Raw genomic sequence first — 19,612 nt, forward strand, 5'->3', positions numbered from 1 at the left:
GCATCTGCAGTTCTTTCTTACACATGTATATTTGGTCATTTCTTTAGCATATATTATTTGAATAATGTGTTTGATTTTTAACATATGCTAATTTTGTACATTTTAGTTATTAGTTTATTAAATTAAAGTTGATGGGTCACAAAATCAAAATAGAGCAGGGAGGCATAATGATGGAAAAAATACATTGAGAAATGTAGCTTAACTTCTAATGTAGCTTTTTTGTCTTGAAGGTAGAGATGCTATGATCACTGGTGATCACTGGTGACAATGACAACTGCATCTCCACACACACCACAGCATGATGTTATGATCTTCAGCCACTTGATGAGCCTTAACTCACTGTAGCCTGTGGTTACTCAATTTATGGGGGCAAACCGGGCAATGTGAATGAATGAATGAATGAATGAATGAAAGAAACGTTATTATCACATGTGATATATCACAATGAAATTCTTTATTTTGCATACCGTACACAAAATATGCAAAGAGTCGCCACTTATAGGGTGCTCACAAAGTTATAAAGTATTCATTATGGTCCCAATGGTCCCTCTTCGTTCTCAGCTGCCTACCCACGCCGGGTCCCTCTTTGTTCATGGCTGAAAGGTAACAATTGGCATGAAGACTGAAGTGACCAACACTTGGGTGAAAAGCACCAATGGTTTTTGGACATAAGTTGTTGAAAACGGGAAAACTTATCATAGTGATGACATGCTATACTTTATACATCTTGCGTGTTTGTGTGAGTAGACATTGGGGATCAGGAAGAGTAGCAAACAGATCTGGATAAAGTCTGCTACATTCTGGATGGGTTGAGGAACAGCTCCAGGAGGGTGCCAGCCCGAGACCACCAGCGCCTCCTTACCTGCGCACAAATGGCGAGGGACGGCACCCCCACAGGGAGTGCTAAGATTGATCTGCCAGGACAAGGATAAGACTTGCCAGCATCTCCTCTTCAAGGCCAAGACTAAACTGCTGGGACATGCCCGAAACAGCAGGTTTCACCTTCGAGATCAACACTGAGCTGCCGGGGAAAGCTTGTGACCGCCGGTGTCTCCTCTTCAAGACCAAGACTGAGCCGCCGGGACAACCCCAAGATCATCAGTGCCTCCTCACGCACCCACAGATGATGACAGACCTACACTCCCACGTGGATCCAGACCTTCTTGTCTCTATCATCCTTCACTATAAATATATTATCACGTGGGTTCACCCTACCACGAATATGTTGGTATAATCATTGTTGACCCAGCATCGTCCCCAATGCCACAAGGGATATGGGCTGAATGTGTTCAGTGTGGATGGGAGTATTAGGCCATTCGGCCCATCAAGTCTGCTCCGCCATTCAAGCATGGCTGATCTATCTCCCCCTCCTAACCATATTCTCCTGCCTTCTCCCCATCACCTCTGACACCAATACTAATCAAGAATTCATCTCTGCCTTAAATATATCCACTGACTTTGCCTCAACAGCCTTCTGTGGCAAAGAATTCCACAGATTGACCACCCTCTGACTAAAGAAATTTCTCATCAACTCCTTCCTAAAAGAACGCCCTTTAATTCTGAGGCTATGACGTCTAGTCCTAAACTCCAGTGGAAACATCCTCTCCACATCCATTCTATCCAAATAGTAAGTTGATGTAAACTTCAATTCCATGTTATTGCACAATATTGTTGCTTTTCTCACTGTTAGAAAAATAATTAAAAATGTTAAGCTGGGTTGATTGAAATGGAACTGAATATTTAAACATTGTGCTAAGTCATAAATCTCTCGTATACAATACTTTTCACCCTACTCAATTCAACTAATTGTATGCTTAATGTTTTTATGTTTAGAGGTCCCTGACATTAACATACGGAAATTTCATAAATATTATTTTTAGTTATTTACAAACTCACAATAAATCATTTTCTTTGTTAATTCAATGAGATGATTTTTATTTCACTTTCTATAAGAATGTAAACAAGTTATTCTAAATCAGTGCCCTTTACTTGCTGGTTTGATATCCATGAGAATCTTTCTCATAGCTTGGGTGATCATCCAGCTTCATACCAGAGGTACCGAATGTCAAAATTCCTTATTGAACACATTGAACTGTGAGTCCTTTCTATATAGGGGAAATCTATGCCACAAAGATGGCCAAATATACGTAGGCAGCTTTCTTCAAGGGCAGCAATGAAGACAGTCATTGCTGCTGAGTGCATCATTCAAGCCACAGTCATTATGCAATTGTTTCCACTTTCAATAGGGTGGTAGAGTTGCTGCCTTACAGCGCTTGCAGCGCCGGAGACCCGGGTTCGATCCCGACTATGGGCGCTGTCTGTATGGAGTTTGTACATTCTCCCCACAACCACGTGGGTTTTCTCCGAGATCTTCGATTTCCTCCCACATTCCAAGGACATACAGGTTTGTAGGTTAGTTGGCTTGGTATAAGTGTAAATTGTCCCTAGTGTGTGTGGGATAGTGTTCGTGTGCAGGTATCGCTGGTCGGCGCGGAATCGGTGGGCCGAAGGACCTATTTTGCACGCTGTATCTCCAAACACCAAACAGTACCTAACACAGTGTACAGAGATAATCCTGGTGTAATTCTCTAAGCATTACATTCCGTGTTTCACTTCAAAATAGCTGAAAACGAATGATCTGAAATCCTGCTGCAGCTGGCAAGATGAAAACATTTAACTATAATTTCCTGATTGCTGATCGCCACCAATTAATTTAATTTTTTTTTTTAATGGACCATGTGCTCAAGGTGAGAATTCTGTGCTGAGAATTAATCACCATCATTTTGACACTGAAGGGCTTCATTTCCTCCTGTGCTAATTGCAATATCCCGGCAAGCAATGAACACTGTTCTGTGCTTTCGCTGCTGGAGCTATCAGCCTATTTAAAACAATAACTGCATTTAATAACAGGAGTGGAATTTAGTGTGGGTTAGTAATCGGCATACTAAACATGGTATGAAAACCAAATAAAATCACTTGGTGCCAAGAATGAGTCCTGTTCCTGTCACATGCAAAATAAAGTTATTTCTGCAACACCTCAAAAGATTCATAAGTTCATACGTTGTAGGAGCAGAATTAGGCCATTTGCCCCATCAAGTCTACCCTGCCATTCAATCATGGCTGATATATCTTTCCCTCTCAACCCCATTCTCCTGCCTTATCCCCATCACCCCTGACACCCGTATTTATCAAGAATCTATCAACCTCTACCTTAAAAATATCCATTGACTTGGCCTCCACAGACTTTTGTGGCAATGAATTCCACAGATTCACCATCCTCTGGCCAAAGACATTCCTCCTAGCTGTTAGCAGTTAGCAAATTCAAAAGCCTATGGCATGTTGTACAAGTGTAGTTTTTCATATGTCATATCCGTAGAAAATGAAAATGCCAATGTAATGCTAAATTGCATTTAGCCTTCTCACTACTGACAGAGACCAAGACAAGCTAATTTATCTTCTAATGAAAATCACAAAAAATGCAGAGGGTGGAAATCTGAAATTTTTAAAAAAATTAGAAACACACAAGTCAGGCATCAGCTGTTGAAAGAGAAATGGAGGTCCGAGACCCTTTGTCAGAATTGTGAAAGAAAAAAAAGATATTGGACCTGAAACAGGAACTGTTTCTCTATCCACAGATACAGGACCTGCTGAATGATTCCAATATTTTCTGCTTTCATTTATAGGTTATATAATGTTGGTAATTAACATTTAACTCTTCAATGTCAGGAAGGCAGACATCAAAGGCCAAAGACAATAAAGTTAATGACAGGTTAGCAAGCTTTATTGCTTTCCAAAAGGGAAAGAGCTTTTAAAGACCTACAGGCTGAAAGTGCATAAACAAAGTGAGAAAGGAGAAATTAGTTTGCATGTCCTCCCTGTGATAGCCTGGGTTTCCTACTTATGGTATTGGTATTGATTCATTATTGTCACATGTGCCAAGATAGAGTGAGAAACATTTTACAGTGTGCTATCCAAGCAAATCATACCATACCTGAAGACTCCAGGTCATGCAGAAGTGAAAATAAGCAGCACGGAGAATATTGTGTTTACAGCTATAGAGAAAGTGCAGATAAGAAAAGTGCAAGGAGTAAAACGTAGTAGATTGGAAGATTGTGAATTTATCCTTAACATATGAGGTGTCCATTCGATAATCTGATAACATTATGGAAGAGGTTTTCCTGAATCTGGTGGATATGCTTTCTAGTTTTTGTATCTTCTGCCTGAAGGGAAAGGGGAGAAGAGGGAATGACCATATGTGCAATGTGTGCAGCGTCAGGATCCAATTCAGTTGCTATCCAATTTCTATAGAGCATAGAAAAGTACAGCACGGGTCTTTCGACCTATAATGTTGCTGCTGCACTGCTGCCAAGATAAACTAATGTCATCTTCCAGCACGTGATCCATATTCCTCCATTCCCTTTATATCCATGTGTCTATTAAAAGCCTCTTAGACGCCACTTCCGTATCTGCTTCTACTACCACCCTTGGATGGAGACCAAGGTTCCAGACACTCTTCACCCTCTGTGTGAAAAACGTATCCACACAACTCCTTTAAATTTTGGCGTTCTCACCTTAAAAGCTATGCCCTCTACTCTTTGACATTTATACCCTTGGTAAAAGGTTCTGTCTGTCTATCCTCTCTATGCCTCTCCTAAGTTTATATACCGCTATTAGATCTCCCTTGAACCTCCGGCGTTCCAGAAAACATAATACAAGTTTGTCCAACCTTTCCTCGCAGATAATATCGCCTCATCCAGGCAGCATTCTGGTAAACCTCCTGCACCCCTTCCAGAGCCTCCACAACATTCATATAATGGGGTAACCAGAATTGCACACAATAGTCCAATTGCAGTCTCAACAAAGTCATATAGAGCTGCATCATGACTCCACTCCTGATCAATGAAGACCAGCATACCACATGGCATCTTTACAGCACACAATACTTCAAATGCAGCCAAATCACATTTCTACAAAGCTGCAACATAACTTCCTGTCTCATACTCAATCGTTGACTAATGAAGGCAAGCATATCATTGGCCTTCTATTTACTTGTGTTGGCACTTTCAGGGAGTTATCGACTTGGACCCCAAGAGCCCTCAGCACATCAATGCCGTTAACTGTCTACCATCCACCATATATCTTCACCTTACATTCAACTTCACAATGTGTAACACCTCCCACTTGCTCAGATTAAGCTCCGTTTGCCATTTCATTGTCCATTTCTGTAGTTGATCTATATCGCACCGTATATCTTGACAGCCTTCCTCACATTCTGCAACTCCAGCAATCTCGGTGTTGTCCACAATCGTACTTACCAACCCATCTACATTTACATCGCCATTTATATATCACTTGAAAGCAAAGTTAAAATTGGTGTAAAACATGCAAAAATTGTCAATGATCCTGAAAATTCATTGCCTTCTTGGGAGAGAATTCCAGGGTTCCAAATTCGTTAATTCCACTCCTAAAACTGTTGGAATTTTATGATTATCTTTCTGTGTTCTGGATTTGCCGACCAGAGGAAATTACACAATTAGCTGTACTTTTGAATCCCGTGATTAGTTTAAACGGCTGATATGGCCCATGTCGCAAGCCACCCTGATGAAACACATCTTCACAATGGAAGCTATTGGCCCCAATAGAGTCCTGGTAAATCCATGCCGCTCACCTGTAGAAGATAGAGACTATATCTTCCTCTGTGTTTGGAAGAGAAAACTAACACAGCTTTCCAATTGAGCTCTAGCTAAAGGTCTTTACACGTGATGCATGCTGACTCACTGTTTAAACAGTACTTCCCTCAGCTCTATTGTGATAAAGATAATAGCTTTTTAAATTATATATATTTAAATCAAATTGTTGCTCTGCAACTCCTAACCCCTAATTTTAACTTGGGTCTGGAAACAACAAACATTCTGATAACGTCATCATTTTGTTTTAAAAGGGGTATTTTAACCATTGTTTCATTACAGTTTATTCTGAAATGTCTTTCGTTCCTCCACTTATTTTACTTGGAATACAATTAAAGCTAAGAGTCTGCCTTTGCCTATAATGCTATTTGTTACATGGCACCACCCTGGCCTACATTTAATTTGCTGGTATCTCCCCACTGACTGCCTTCAAATGATCTTTGGCTCTTTAAATTACTGCAACTCAGCAGCGTAGGGCATGTGCAAAGCATTAGGGCACTCAAGCCTGCCATTCCATTAAATCGTGGATGATCTGCATCTTAATTCTACATCCTCCTCTCTCCACGTATCTCTTGATATTAAATAACTACATCTGAGTAAATACCTTGAATCAGCAGCTTTTTAAAGAGGGAAAAATACCTACTAACATCATACCTCATCAGTAACGAGAGAATTTGAATATAGGAGTAAAGAGGTCCTTCTGCAGTTGTACAGGCCCCTGGTGAGACTACCTCTGAAGTATTGTGGGCAGTTTTGGTCTCCTAATTTGAGGAAGGATATCTTTGCTACTGAGGCAGTGCAGCATAGGTTCACGAGGTTAATCCCCGAGATGGCGGGACTGTCATATGTGGAAAGATTGCAAAGACTGGGCTTGTATTCACTGGAATTTAGAAGGACGAGAGGGGATCTTATAGAAACATATAAAATAATAAAAGGACTGGAAAAGCTGGATGCAGGAAAAATGTTCCCAATGTTGGGGAAGTCCAGAACCAGGGGCCACAGTCGAAGAATAAAGGGGAGGCCATTTAAAACTGTGATGAGAAAAAACTTTTTCACCCGGAGAGTTGTGAATTTGTGGAATTCTCTGCCACAGAAGGCAGTAGAGGCCAATTCACTGGATACATTTAAAAGAGTTAGATAGAGCTCTAGGGGCTAGTGGAATCAAGGGATATGGGGAAAAGGCAAGCACAGGTTACTGATTGTGGATGATCAGCCATGATCACAATGAATGGCGGTGCTGGCTCGAAGGGACAAATGGCCTCCTCCTGCACCTATTTTCTATTTTTAATTGAATTGAAGTTTCAAGATCTGTGAGGATGACTGAGATATAAAATATTTATAAATCACATCTTCATCAAATTATTCTTGCGCCATTTCACAAGGCAAGAATTGAAGGTAAATTAACACAACTATAACTTGCGCCAGGCCTCTAAAGCACTACTTGAGATTAATGGCATAAACAAATAAAATGAACAGAGCCTGGAAACTATTGTTATTTACCACTGGGTCCCAAAATTTATAGTGTACATTAAAGATTAATAGCCTTTTCTACTATCAAATCAGTGTGTGATATATAACACATACCGTGCAGTCCTATTAATAATGTACATGGTCATTTTTCTAATTAAATCAAGGCTAATATAAAACTAGCTGAGCTTCAAAAGCAGTAATTCAACGAATTACATCATAAACCATAAAGGCAAAGTTCAAGAATATTATGAATTTCTCCAAACACAAGAATAAATTCTAATTACATTCAATATCAGTTGTTTATTATTATGCATCCTAAATCATTTCAATTTTAATCTTTCGAACAGTTATGTAGTGAGCCTGCTAAGTGCAATAACAGGCTGCACTTTCAATGAGTTACGAACATGGATGTTTGGAGAAGGTGATGGAGAAACCTAGAAGCAACTGGCTTCATGTGAGGGTACAAGAATTTTGTCTGTATACCTGTGGGATACTATTAAAGGAAGCATGTAGGAGGCTGTCTGCTACTTCATTTGTTCATCATGTTTCAGCGACATTGTAACTTCAAATATTACCTATTAACATTACAACACAGCCCATACTGGCTCTCAAAATAATAACCCAATGTCCTATTTTCCCTTGCTTATTTCTCTGCAGGTTGTGCAGAGAACAATTTGTAGGAAAATGAACGAGGAACCCATTAGAACATAAGAAACAAAAACACAACTCAGATTCCTTCACATTAAAGTATGCTTATAATCCAAAGGACTGCAACAGAACACACAGTGCTCTGTGCTCTAAAACACCATCTCACTCTATCAGCTACCAGTGCAGCAAGAGATGTCTGCTCTTTTCAACCCCGAAGTATCCATTGGTCAAGATAAATTCAAAGTCATTGTAAACTTTTAATTGGAAAATGAAAGGTTGGCTTCTTGCTTAGACATCTGATCAGGCACAACAGTACATTGAATTCAACCCGTCAAAAAGATAATGGTTATAACCGCCCTATATGTAAAATATACTCCAGAAATGCAGGCATTCTTACCAGTTAAGGCTAACATGTTAATTGACCTACAAATGCAGCATCAATTTTTGCCTTTTGTGCGCATTGAGTTCATTACATAGTATTTTGCCCTGTGCCAAATCTGAACCTGGATCCAATTCATTTAGGAAGTTCCTTTAAATACGATGGTCGCAGATGCACATGACAAATCTGTGTTGCTCACTCATCTTTTGTGATGTGGGTATATCTGTCCAAACTAGTGTTTATTGTCCATACTTAATTGGGCCTGAGAAGATGTTGGTCAGCTGCCTCCTGAGAATGTTCCAATGCTTCTGGTGAAGGTAACCTCACTGTCCTGTTGGCTCATGAGTTCAAGGGTTTAGATCCAGTAATGATGAAGGACCAGTCATACATTTCCAATAAACCATTTCTGGGAATGGATAAGTACGAGCGACTGGGACTGGGTTGTATCCATGACTAAAACCTGGTTAAGGGAGGGGCAGGACTGGCAGCTCAATGTTCCAGGGTACAGGAGCTTCAGGAGAGACAGGGGTGAGGGAAAAAGAGGAGGGGGGGGGGTTGCATTGTTGGTTATGGAGGATGTCATGGCAGTGATCAGAGGTGACATTATGGACGGTTCGTCTAGTGAGGCTATATGGGTGGAGCTGAGGAACAAAAAAGGGATGATCACCTTGTTGGGGGTGTACTACAGACCCCTGAATAGTCAACGGGAATTAGAAGAACAAATGTGCCGGGAGATTGCAGACAGCTGCAGGTCAAATAAGGTTGTTGTAGGGGATTTTAACTTTCCCAATATAGACTGGGAAATCATAGTGTGAAGGGTTTAAATGGGGTGCAATTCCTCAAATGTCTTCAGGAGAGTTTTCTTAAGCAGTATGTAGAGGCCCCCACACATGAGAGGGCAACGCTGGATCCAGTATTGGGAAATTGGAAAGGGCAAATTAATGAAGTGTTTGTGGAGGAGCCTTTTGGGACCAGTGACCACAGTTCAATTAGGTTTAAGATAGTTATGGATAGGGACAGAGAGGGCCCATGTGTTAAAATGCTCAACTGGGGTAAGGCCAACTCTGAGGGTATGAGAGAAGGTCTCACTCGAGTAGACTGCAGCAGGTTATTTGAGAGGAAAGGAACATCGGCCAAGTGGGATGTTTTTAAAAGTGTGCTGACAAAAGCTCAGGATATGTACGGCCCCGTTAAGAGTGAAGCGCTAAGCAGGCAAACGTAAGGAAGCTTGGCTGACGAGGGAAATTGAGGCGTGGGTCAAAAATAAGAAGGATGCATGGGACAGGTATAGGCAGCTGGGATCAAGTACATCCCTGGAGGAATTTTGGGAACTAAGGAGTAAACTGAAAAAGATCAGAAGGGCAAAAAGGGGTCAGGAGATAGCTCTGGCGGGTAGCATTAAGGACAATCCTAAAAGATTTTATAAATACATAAGGGGGAAAAGGGTAACTAGGGAGAGAGTGGGACTTTTCAGGAATCAAAGCGGTCACCTCTGTGTGGAGCCATAGGAGATGGGCAAGGTCCTCAATGAGCATTTCTCCTCTGTATTTACCGAGGAGAAAGACAGTAGGACGGAGGAACTTGGGCCAGTCAATGGAAGTGTCTTCAGAGCAGTCAATGTTACTGTCGAAGAAGTACTGAAGGTACTGTCGTGTATGAAGGTAGACAAATCTCCAGGGCCTGATCAGATATATCTGAGGACATTGCGGGAAAATAGAGCGGAAATTGCGAGAATCCTGGTTGAAATTTACGAGTCGTCCTTAAATACAGGAGAGGTACAGGAAGACTGGAGGGTGGCAAATGTTGTGCCTCTTTTCAAGAAGGGCTGCAGGGAAAATGCTGGGAACTATAGGCAGGTGAGCTTAACATCTGTAATTGGAAAGTTACTAGAGAGTATTCTGAGGGATAGGTTATACAGGCATTTGGATGGGCAAAGGTTGATTAGGGATAGTCAGCATGGTTTTGTACGTGGGAGGTCATGACTCACAAATCTGATTGATTTTTTTGAAGACGGGACCAAAAAGGTCGATGAGAGCAGAGCTGTAGATGTTGTGTACATGGATTTCAGTAAGGCATTCGACAAGGTTCCGCATGGTAGGCTGCACAGGAAGGCTCCATGGAAGGAAGCAGAGAGTGATGGTGGAAGGTTGCTTCTCAGTCTGGAGGCCTGTGACTAGTGGTGTGCCTCATGGTTTGGTGCTGGGCCCGTTCCTGTTTGTCATCTCCACCAATGATTTGGAGGAGAACATACATGGCAAGATTAGCAAGTTTGCTGATGATACAAAAGTGAGTGGTTTTGCAGATAGTGAAGATGGTTGTGAAAGTTTGCAGCAGGATCTGGATTGATTGGCCAGGTGGGCTGAGGAATGGTTGATGAAATTTAATACAGAGAAGTGTAAGGTGTTGCATTTTGAGACATCGAACAAGGGCAGGACCTACACAGTAAATGACAGGCCTCTGGGGAATGTTGTAAAGCAGAGGGATCTAGGAGTACAGGTGCATGGTTCCTTGAAAGTTCAGTCACAGGTGGATAAGGTGGTCAAAAAAGCTTTTGGCACTTTGGCCTTCATCAGTCAGAGTATTGAATATAGAAGTTGGGAGGTGATGTTGCAGTTGTATAAGACGTTGGCGAGACCGCATTTAGAATATTGTGTTCAGTTCTGGGCAGCATGTTATAGGAAAGATATTATCAAGCTTGAAAGAGTTCAAAAAAGATTTACAGTACGAGGATGTTGCCAGGACTAATGGGTGTGAGCTATAGGGAGAGGTTGAGTAGGCTGGGTCTCTATTCCATGGAGCGCAGGAGGATGAGGGGTAATCTTATAGAGGTGTACAAAATCATGGGAGGAATAGATCGGGTAGATGCACAGGAGGAGATGCAACACCTGTCCGCATCTACCGCAGGAGATGCAACACCTGTCCCTTTACCTCCCCCCTCGACTCCATCCAAGGAGTCACCTACACATCCTCCAACCTCATCTATTGTATCCGCTGCTCTAGATGTCAACTTCTCTACATCGGCGAGACCAAACGTAGGCTCGGCGATCATTTCGCTCAACACCTTCGCTCAGTCCGCCTTAACCAACCTGATCTCCCGGTGGCTGAGCACTTCAACTCCCCCTCCCACTCCCAGTCTGACCTTTCTGTCATGGGACTCCTCCAGTGCCATAGTGAAGCCCACCGGAAATTGGAGGAACAGCACCTCATATTTCGCTTGGGCAGCCTACAGCCCAGCGGTATGAACATTGACTTCTCCAACTTTAGATAGTTCCTCTGTCCCTCTCTTCCCCTTCCCCTTCCCAGTTCTCCCACTGTCTTCCTGTCTCCACCTATATCCTTTCTTTGTCCCGCCCCCCTGACATCAGTCTGAAGAAGGGTCTCGACCCGAAACGTCACCAATTCCCTCTCTCCTAGATGCTGCCTGACCTGCTGAGTTACTCCAGCATTTTGTGATAGGGTAGATGCACGAGTCTCTTGCCCAGAGTAGGGGAATCAACGACCAGAGGACATTGGTTCAAGGTGAAGGGGAAAAGATTTAATAGGAATCCGAGGGGTAACTTTTTTACAAAAAAGGGTGGTGGGTGTATGGAACAAGCTGCCAAAGGAGGTAGTTGAGGCTGGGACTATCGCATCGTTTAAGAAACAGTTAGACAGGTACATGGATTGGACAGGTTTGGAGGGATATGGACCAAGCGCAGGCAGGTGGGACTAGTGTAGCTGGAACATTGTTGGCTGGTGTGGGCAAGTTGGGCCGAAGAGCCTGTTTCCACACTGTATCACTCTGTGACCTGCTGCCCTTGTCCTTGATGGTAGACATTGTGAATTTGGGAGGTGCTGTCACTGCAACCTAGGAATGTGGCCACTTTGCACCATTGGTGAAGGAATGAATGTTTAGAGTTATGGAAGAGTTGTCAATGAGTTTTCCTGTATGAGACAGAGCCTCTTGCTTATTGTTGGGCCTGCACTCATCCTTACATCACACTGCTGACTTGGACTTTGCACATGTTGGAAAGAATTTGGGTTGTTATTCACTGCTGGACCCACAACTTCTGACTTACTCTGTAAACCCCAGTCTTTATGTCGCTGAGTAAGATAAGTGTCTGGATATTTGTGATCCCCAAAATGTTGATGGTGCAGGACACAGTGATAATAGTGGCATTAAATATCAAAGGTAGGTAGTTGGGCTCCCTCTCCCGTTAGTGATAGTTTTTGCCGGGCACTTTGTTGAATGTTCCTTGACACTTATCAGTCGATGTCAGATCTTGCTATATGTGGGACTCCATTCCTATCTGGCCTGATGATTTGTGAATAGAATTGAACCTTGTGCAGAAGATAGACACAAAATGCTGGAATAACTCTGCAGGACAGGCATCATCTCTGAATAGAAGGAATGGGTGACGTTTCGGGTCGAGACCTTTCTTCTTCAACCCGAAACGTCACCCATTCTTCCTATCCATAGATACTGCCTGTACTGCTGAGTTACTCCAGCATTTTGTATCTATCTTCAGTGTAAATCAGCATCTGTAGTTCCCTCCTACACTTTCGTTTGAACCTTGTGCAATTATCATAAGGCCATGTGATAGGAGCAGAATTAGGCCATTTAGCCCATCAAGTCTACTCTGCCATTCAATCATGGCTGACCTATCTCTCCCTCCTAACCTCATTCACCAGCCTTCTCCCCCATAACCCCCGACACACAAACTAATCAAGAATCTATCTATATCTGCCTTAAAAATATTGTCAGCCAACATCCTCACTCCTGACCATTTGATGGACGGAAGATCAATGATTAGGTAGCTGAAGATGTTTGTTTAACAAACGGCATTGGGAAACATCTGCAGTGGTATCTTGGTACTGGGTTGATTGATATTAGACAACCAAGGCACGGTTTGAGTCATTGGAATGTTTTACCCCCTGACACCCACTGACTTCAGATTTACCAGCTGTATTATTTTGTGTCTGCTGCAGCCAGAAATGAAAAATTAACTTTCTAAAACTCCTTAATTATGCAATGTACATAAACTCACAATGGGGAACAATCCATTCATCACCATTGTGGAATTAAAATAGCTGGACTTATATATTATTTAAATAGTTAAAAGCTAGGAACAGGGAGGTACAAAGAGCCTGAAGAAGGGTCCCGACCCGAAACGCCATCTATCTGTGTACTCCAGAGATGCTGCCTGACCCGCTGAGTTACTCCAGCATTTTGTGTCGTTGTTTTGGTACAAAGAGTTTTACAGGTTCATTTATGTAGGTCACAACAAAATAACCAAAGATGCAAAATAGTATGTGTTGAAAGGAACTGCAGATGCTGGTTTAAACCGAAGATAGATACAAAAAGCTTGAGTAACATATAACTTTTATAAATTAAAGTCTGGAATGTAGTGGGCAGAAGTTTTGCTGCAGCCATACATAGGCTTGATCAGGTCACATCTGGAGTAAAGCTGTGGCAGCCAAAGCAATTATGGTAACAGACAGAAACACAGGCAGGACACAGGCCTAGAGATTCATACATGCCATTTTTTGAGCATTTCGTTGTCCTTTACATGGCTTTTTAACGCTGTTTTTAAATGCTTTTTAAAAGCTATGATTTACTTCAGGGACATACCATTGAAAAATGGCACGCCCCTTTTAATACACAAATGTTGGCTACACTTCACAGAAACCTTTCACGACAATAGCCCAATGCTCTGCCAGGAAGCTCTCTATCAGAACGTGAGTGCATTTAGGCCAAGCCTGCAATGCAGACAAATGCCCAGGTCTAATCTGTATCTTCTGGTGGGTTCAGGTACTGTATAAGTAAAATGCTGGTATTCATTGAAACGCAGCCTTTTTAACAGCACATTGTTTCAGCAATTACAAGCTGTTGTACTTCTCTCTGCTGCCAACACTTACACAAGCAGCTGAGGTCTTCAGCGAGCCCTGAAGCATACTGCACTATGATCATAGTTTCACCCATTGGAAAGCAACCAAGTAATTTCCAAGCGATTTTGATTTAAGGAAGAGAGACCCTGAGAAGTTCATGAATCATATTATCCATGGCAAAGATGTCCTCTGTTCAAGGGGCAAATGCTCTGGTTACCAACACTGCTGTTAAAATAAAGGACAGGATACTGATTTACTACAAAGACATACCATTGAAAATGGCATGACCCTGTTAATACAAGATTGTTGGCTACACCAAACAGAAACTTTCCAGGATAATAGGCTGATGACGCTGCCAGGACGTTGCCAAGGAGCTCTGTTAGAACGTGTGTACATCTTGGGCAAGCCGGCAATATGGACAAATGCCCAGGTCTAATCTGTATACTGTGATGGGGTACTGTATGACTAGTTAGGGTTTGGTCTTGTGGTGTGGTGAGCGGTGACCAGAAAATTGAGAAATTCAATGTTTTTCAGCAAATGTGAGCTGAAATATTCTGAGCCTTAGAAGCTTAGACTGAAGGTGACCTTCACTTCCACTGTAAAAGCAGCCTGTGTTACACCTGATCTTTTACTTGAGAATTTACAAGATCACATGTGCGACTAAGGACTCTCGCCTGGAAGGGCAGACTATGTTGCTATTGCTGCCCTGAGAAGTGGTGCTAAAAAGACGGCTCCTGTGAAGTTTGGATGCTTGAGGACCTGGCATCTACTACAAACCTGCGTCATCCATGAGAAGGAATGTTAGATTTCGATAAATAGGCACAGGAAGACAATAATGGTTGCTGGAAGGTGCCAAGAGGGCAAATCTTCAGTGTGAACATTGTGCACAGTAAGCTCTGAGCATGCGATGGTGAGCAGTCGTCTAAGAATCCAGGTTTAGTCTGTAAATAGCATTCAGTTTGACTCTTTGGCATTTGTAAAAGTTGGTTCTTCTGTCAGCAAACAGGACTGTCAATATTCAGATCCAGGTAGTCAAAAATCTCATGGATGATATATTTTACGCATTCGCACCACTGTTTGCAAGCTTTCCCCTCACCTCCCACACTGGCGTAAGGAGATAACTGTGGTGAAATTGTGAAATTAGGTCAAAGAAAGAAATACTTATATAATTGAACCTTCATGTCAGCACATCACAAACCCCTTTTACAGCCAAAAGCTCTATTTTTAAGTGTACAGTTGTAATCTAGAAAAAAACAGCAGCAAATTTGCAGGCAGTAAACCTACCTCAAATGCATTGAGATAAAGAGCAAATAATCTATTCTGGTAATGTTGAATGCAGAGTATGAGCCATAAGCCATGATATTTGGGATAATTTCCCAGATCTTTAAAATTGTGCCATGAAATATTTTATGTCCACCTGTTGATAGCCTTGATCTAACATCTCATGTAAAACTGGGCACCTGTGCTGTTCTAACGTTCTATCAGCCCTGCACTGGTGTGTCAAACTAAAGCACTGCACTCGGGTTTTGATCAGGAATTGAACCAAGTTGCAGTAAAATTGCCAGCTTGAGCCACAGTTGATCTACAAAGACAGAGGCACACCTACCCCAGCCTTCAAGTTCCTTCCTGGCACTCCTGCCCAAATTGGCACTGGCTCCCCCATTCCCAAGCAAACCACAGAGGAAGAAAAGCCAAGAAAAGTGTGCCATTTCTCTGTCTCCCAATCTTCCTACTGCAGTGAAGTCAGGACTACATCTCTAATACCTCTTGTAATGAAGAAACAAGTTCTGAAACAAACCGTAATCTTTGGCTGCGGTGGAACATCTAGGACCGGGTAAAATCCTGTGGTGTGCCTATGCCTTGTTCTATTTCCCTTATGGCCAGTTTTTATTTTTATTGTTTTTATGGCCAGTGGGAAAATAAATTGTTTCTGGCTGGAGACTTCCCTTCACATTTACTGATCTTCAGCTAAGGAAATCAAGCCAAGGTCACAGCAGGGTCAGGGCGGTAGCTAAAATTCCTTCCCTGACCATCCTATAGTGGGAAGAGGTGTAATCAAGCCAATTTCTTTGTAAAATAAGCATTGCGTGTTTGCAAACTTACATCAGCAGTAGTGGTTGTTTCAGCTTACTGCAAAAATGCAAAGAACAAAGGTTCACAGAAGCCTTACTTTGCATTGATTGGCCCCAAGACTACACAGCAATTCATCTGTTGCAGATTAGTTTGTTTTCTTCTGCTAGCCCTAATTCTTCAAACTGCAATCCATTTCATCATTAGAATAACAGAACCTGTTGACAGATTTTGAAAGTATGTTGATGATAAGCTATTGGTTTGGGATCTGTGCTCACAATGTTCAAAAACAAAACAAACAATCCAATTGGTTCATTTGCCAGATTCACTTTGCTGCTTCACATATCTACCAGATGTCAGGAAATTGTGGGATTAGTTAATAATCTGAGGTTTTAGAATAATTACTTTATTCTTCCTGCATGGTGACTCAAACATACCTGCATTGCCGACCCCATTAGTAGGTTCAACCAGCTGAATGTTTCATTCGAGTTTAGTTTAGTTTAGTTTAGAGATGTTGTTGTTCATCTTGCGGGTTCGAAGATGACCATGACTTCACTTTCAATCTTATTATTTCGACCGCTGATTGGGATCCCCGCCAGCCGCGGTACGCTGGCCGAGGTTGAAGTCATGACTTGCGCTTAACTTGGATTTAAGTGAGGGGGAGTTGCGCAGATCGTCGGCCTCACTCTCTCGTCCTGGCCTATCGGGTTCCACAGCAAGACATAGTCGAGACGGCTGGGGACAGGTGAGGATGCAGTGGATGGTCAGAAGTGTCCTTTGTATCTCACTCTGCCCAGTTTGCGCTCCACGACGCTTTGCTGGGATCATCTTTCTGCCCGTTTAGAGATACAGCGCAGAAACAGCCCCTTCGGCCCACCAAGTCCGCACCAGCGATCCCTACACATTAACGCAGCCCTACACACACTAGGGAATTTATTTTTACATTTACAACAAGCCAATTAACCCACAAACCTGTACATGTTTGGAGTGTGGGAGGAAAACGAACATCTCGGAGAAAACCCACACAGGTCACACGGAGTATGTACAAACTCTGTTCAGACAAGCTCCCGTGGTCAGGATTGAACCCGGGTCTTTGGCACTGTATGGCAATAGCTCTACCGTTAAGCCAACATGCCGCCACTGGTAGCATCTGGTATCACTGGGAATTCTGGTATCACTATCTGTATTGTTAACATCAATGCAAATGTAATTTAAATTCAGGCATTATTGTATGCAGCAGCTAGCGACCAAGCAGAGATTCACTGCTTTGGTATTTTGCAGGTATTGACACCCTTAGGAAGACAACTAACTATTTGCTATGACACAGGCAAAGAGCAAATCATATGGGCTCTCTCAGTTTAAAAAATCCCATTTATTATCAAACGTGGCACACAGTAAACTCATGCCGTAAATTCTCATCTTGCAGTTATATTATCCAAGTTGACCTGCATTGGAAAACACCATTTCTACATAAACTGCTAAAGGTCAACTAAGTGCTACTGCATCCTTTGTCTAAAATCATCCTTGTAACTGTAGATAGGCACAAAAAACTGGAGTAACATGATTTCAATCGTCTGAAGAAGGGTCTCAACCTGAAACATCACCTATGACTTTTCGCCAGAGATGCTGTCAGAGTCGCTGAGTTACTCCAGCTTTTTGTGTCTATCTTCTGTTTAAACCAGCATCAGCAGTCACTTCCTACACTTGTAACTGAGCCCACCAAGCATAATTGCTGACAGTAGGCAGTAACTTCAAACCATTAAAATATTTTATATTCTATATTTTGGAAACTTTGGGAACAATATGGAAACAAATTTTTCACGCTGTGCAAAGTTCTGAATTTTAGCACACTGACCCCAATTAAAACAAGTGCTGACCTTTTATCTGTCTCCTCTTTCTTCAGTAAATGTGGCTTCCCCGCTGCTGTTGAAGATGGATCTCTCACCCCTCTTTCCTCTGTATATCTTAGTTCTGCTCTTGCTCCCCCTCCCCCCAGACAGGACAAGGATAGAGTTCCCCATATCCTCTCCTTTCATCTCGCCTCTGAATCCAACATATCATTTTCTGACATTTCCGCCACCTTCAACATAATCCCACCACCAGTCACATCTTCCCATCCTCACCCCTTTTGCAGAGACCGCTCCCTCCACAACTCCTTGGTTCACTCATCCCTTCCCATCCAAAATGCCCCTTCCTGAGGCACTTTCCCCTTCAACCACAGGAATGTAACACCTGTCCCTACAATTCTCCCCTCACCTCCATCCAGGAATTCCAGCAACCCTACCAGATGAGACCGAGGTTCAAGTGCACCTCTTCAAACCACATCTGCTGCATTCGATGCTCTTGACGTGGCCTCCTTACATCAGTGAGACCTAACGTAGACTAGGCAGGTGACTGTTTCGCCGAAAACTTGTGCTCAGCCCGCCAAGGCCTGCTAGATCTCCCGGTTGCTAATCATTTTAACTCCTCTTTCCATTCCCAATCTGATCTTTCTGTCCTTGGTCTCCTCGATTATCAGAGTTAGACCATGTGCAAACTGGAGGAATAGTACCTCATATTTTCGTTAGGTAGTTTACAACCCAACAGTATGAACAATGAATTCTCCAATTTTACATAATGCCCTCCTTTCCTCTCTCTCTTTCCTATGTACCCCACAACCTGGAGCACATCCATTTTTCTCAGTTATCCCACTCCTCTCCCTCCACCCTTCCTCTGCCTCTAACTGGCCTCTTTCACTTGTGTCTCTCCCTCTGGCTTGACATTTCACGTCTCTTTTTATCTGACACCCTTTTGGCTCTTTTCATCTCTAGCCTTTGTCACTCACTCAACCTATCTGCCAATCAAATCTCCATCACCTGTATCCATCTATCACTTCCCAGGCTCTGCCCCACCCTCCCCTCTTTTCCAGCTTTCTCCTCCACTACAATCAGTCCAAAGAAGGGTCTCGACCCGAAACATCACCCATCCATTTCCCTCCAGAGGTGTGCCTGACCCAGTGAGTTACTTCAAATAAATCAAAGCTTTGAATGACAACAGCATTTCTCACTTACTCTATTCAATTGTTGAACAAGTTTCTTGAAAAAGTAGAGTTAATTACTTACTCGCAAAGTAAAATTCCATTTTCCAGGCCAGTTCGAAAGTCTTTATCACCAAAACCTCTGCCTGTTACTTGCTGTGGATGAGAAAGAAGAACTATTAGAGGACATGTGAATAATTAATGCAATGTTATTGATAACAGCAAGCAAATTACAATGACGGATAATGCTTAATCATCCCAAGCTGGAATATTCTCATGTAAAGCAAATGGAAATGGTGGTCTGGCATCTGCTGGAATTCCTTTCCTGAGTAAACATAGTGGATATTACATTTTAGGTCATTCTGGGGTTGGTGGAATTTTGTATTTAACACATCATTTCATGAAAAATGTAACAGAATTGCATAATTATCAACATGTGCCACTACATAGCCAAATATGGCACCGGCTTTACCT

At 42.4% G+C, this 19,612-nt stretch overlaps 1 protein-coding gene across 11 annotated transcripts in view; it reads right to left on the reverse strand.

Moving 5' to 3' along the window:
- LOC144593565 (LIM and calponin homology domains-containing protein 1-like) overlaps window positions 1-19,612 on the reverse strand; it is a 304,848-nt gene that overhangs the window by 160,006 nt on the left and 125,230 nt on the right. For 10 of the 11 annotated variants that reach the window (XM_078399328.1, XM_078399362.1, XM_078399356.1 and 7 more), the window contains exon 2: window positions 19,224-19,294. In XM_078399328.1, the coding sequence (XP_078255454.1) occupies window positions 19,224-19,294 (71 nt within the window). Of the gene's footprint in view, window positions 1-16,222; window positions 16,286-19,223; window positions 19,295-19,612 lie in introns of those variants that run through there. The other variant, XM_078399383.1, reaches the window with a different exon arrangement.

This window comes from Rhinoraja longicauda, chromosome 1, assembly GCF_053455715.1.
Source record: "Rhinoraja longicauda isolate Sanriku21f chromosome 1, sRhiLon1.1, whole genome shotgun sequence".
NCBI lineage: Eukaryota > Metazoa > Chordata > Chondrichthyes > Rajiformes > Arhynchobatidae > Rhinoraja > Rhinoraja longicauda.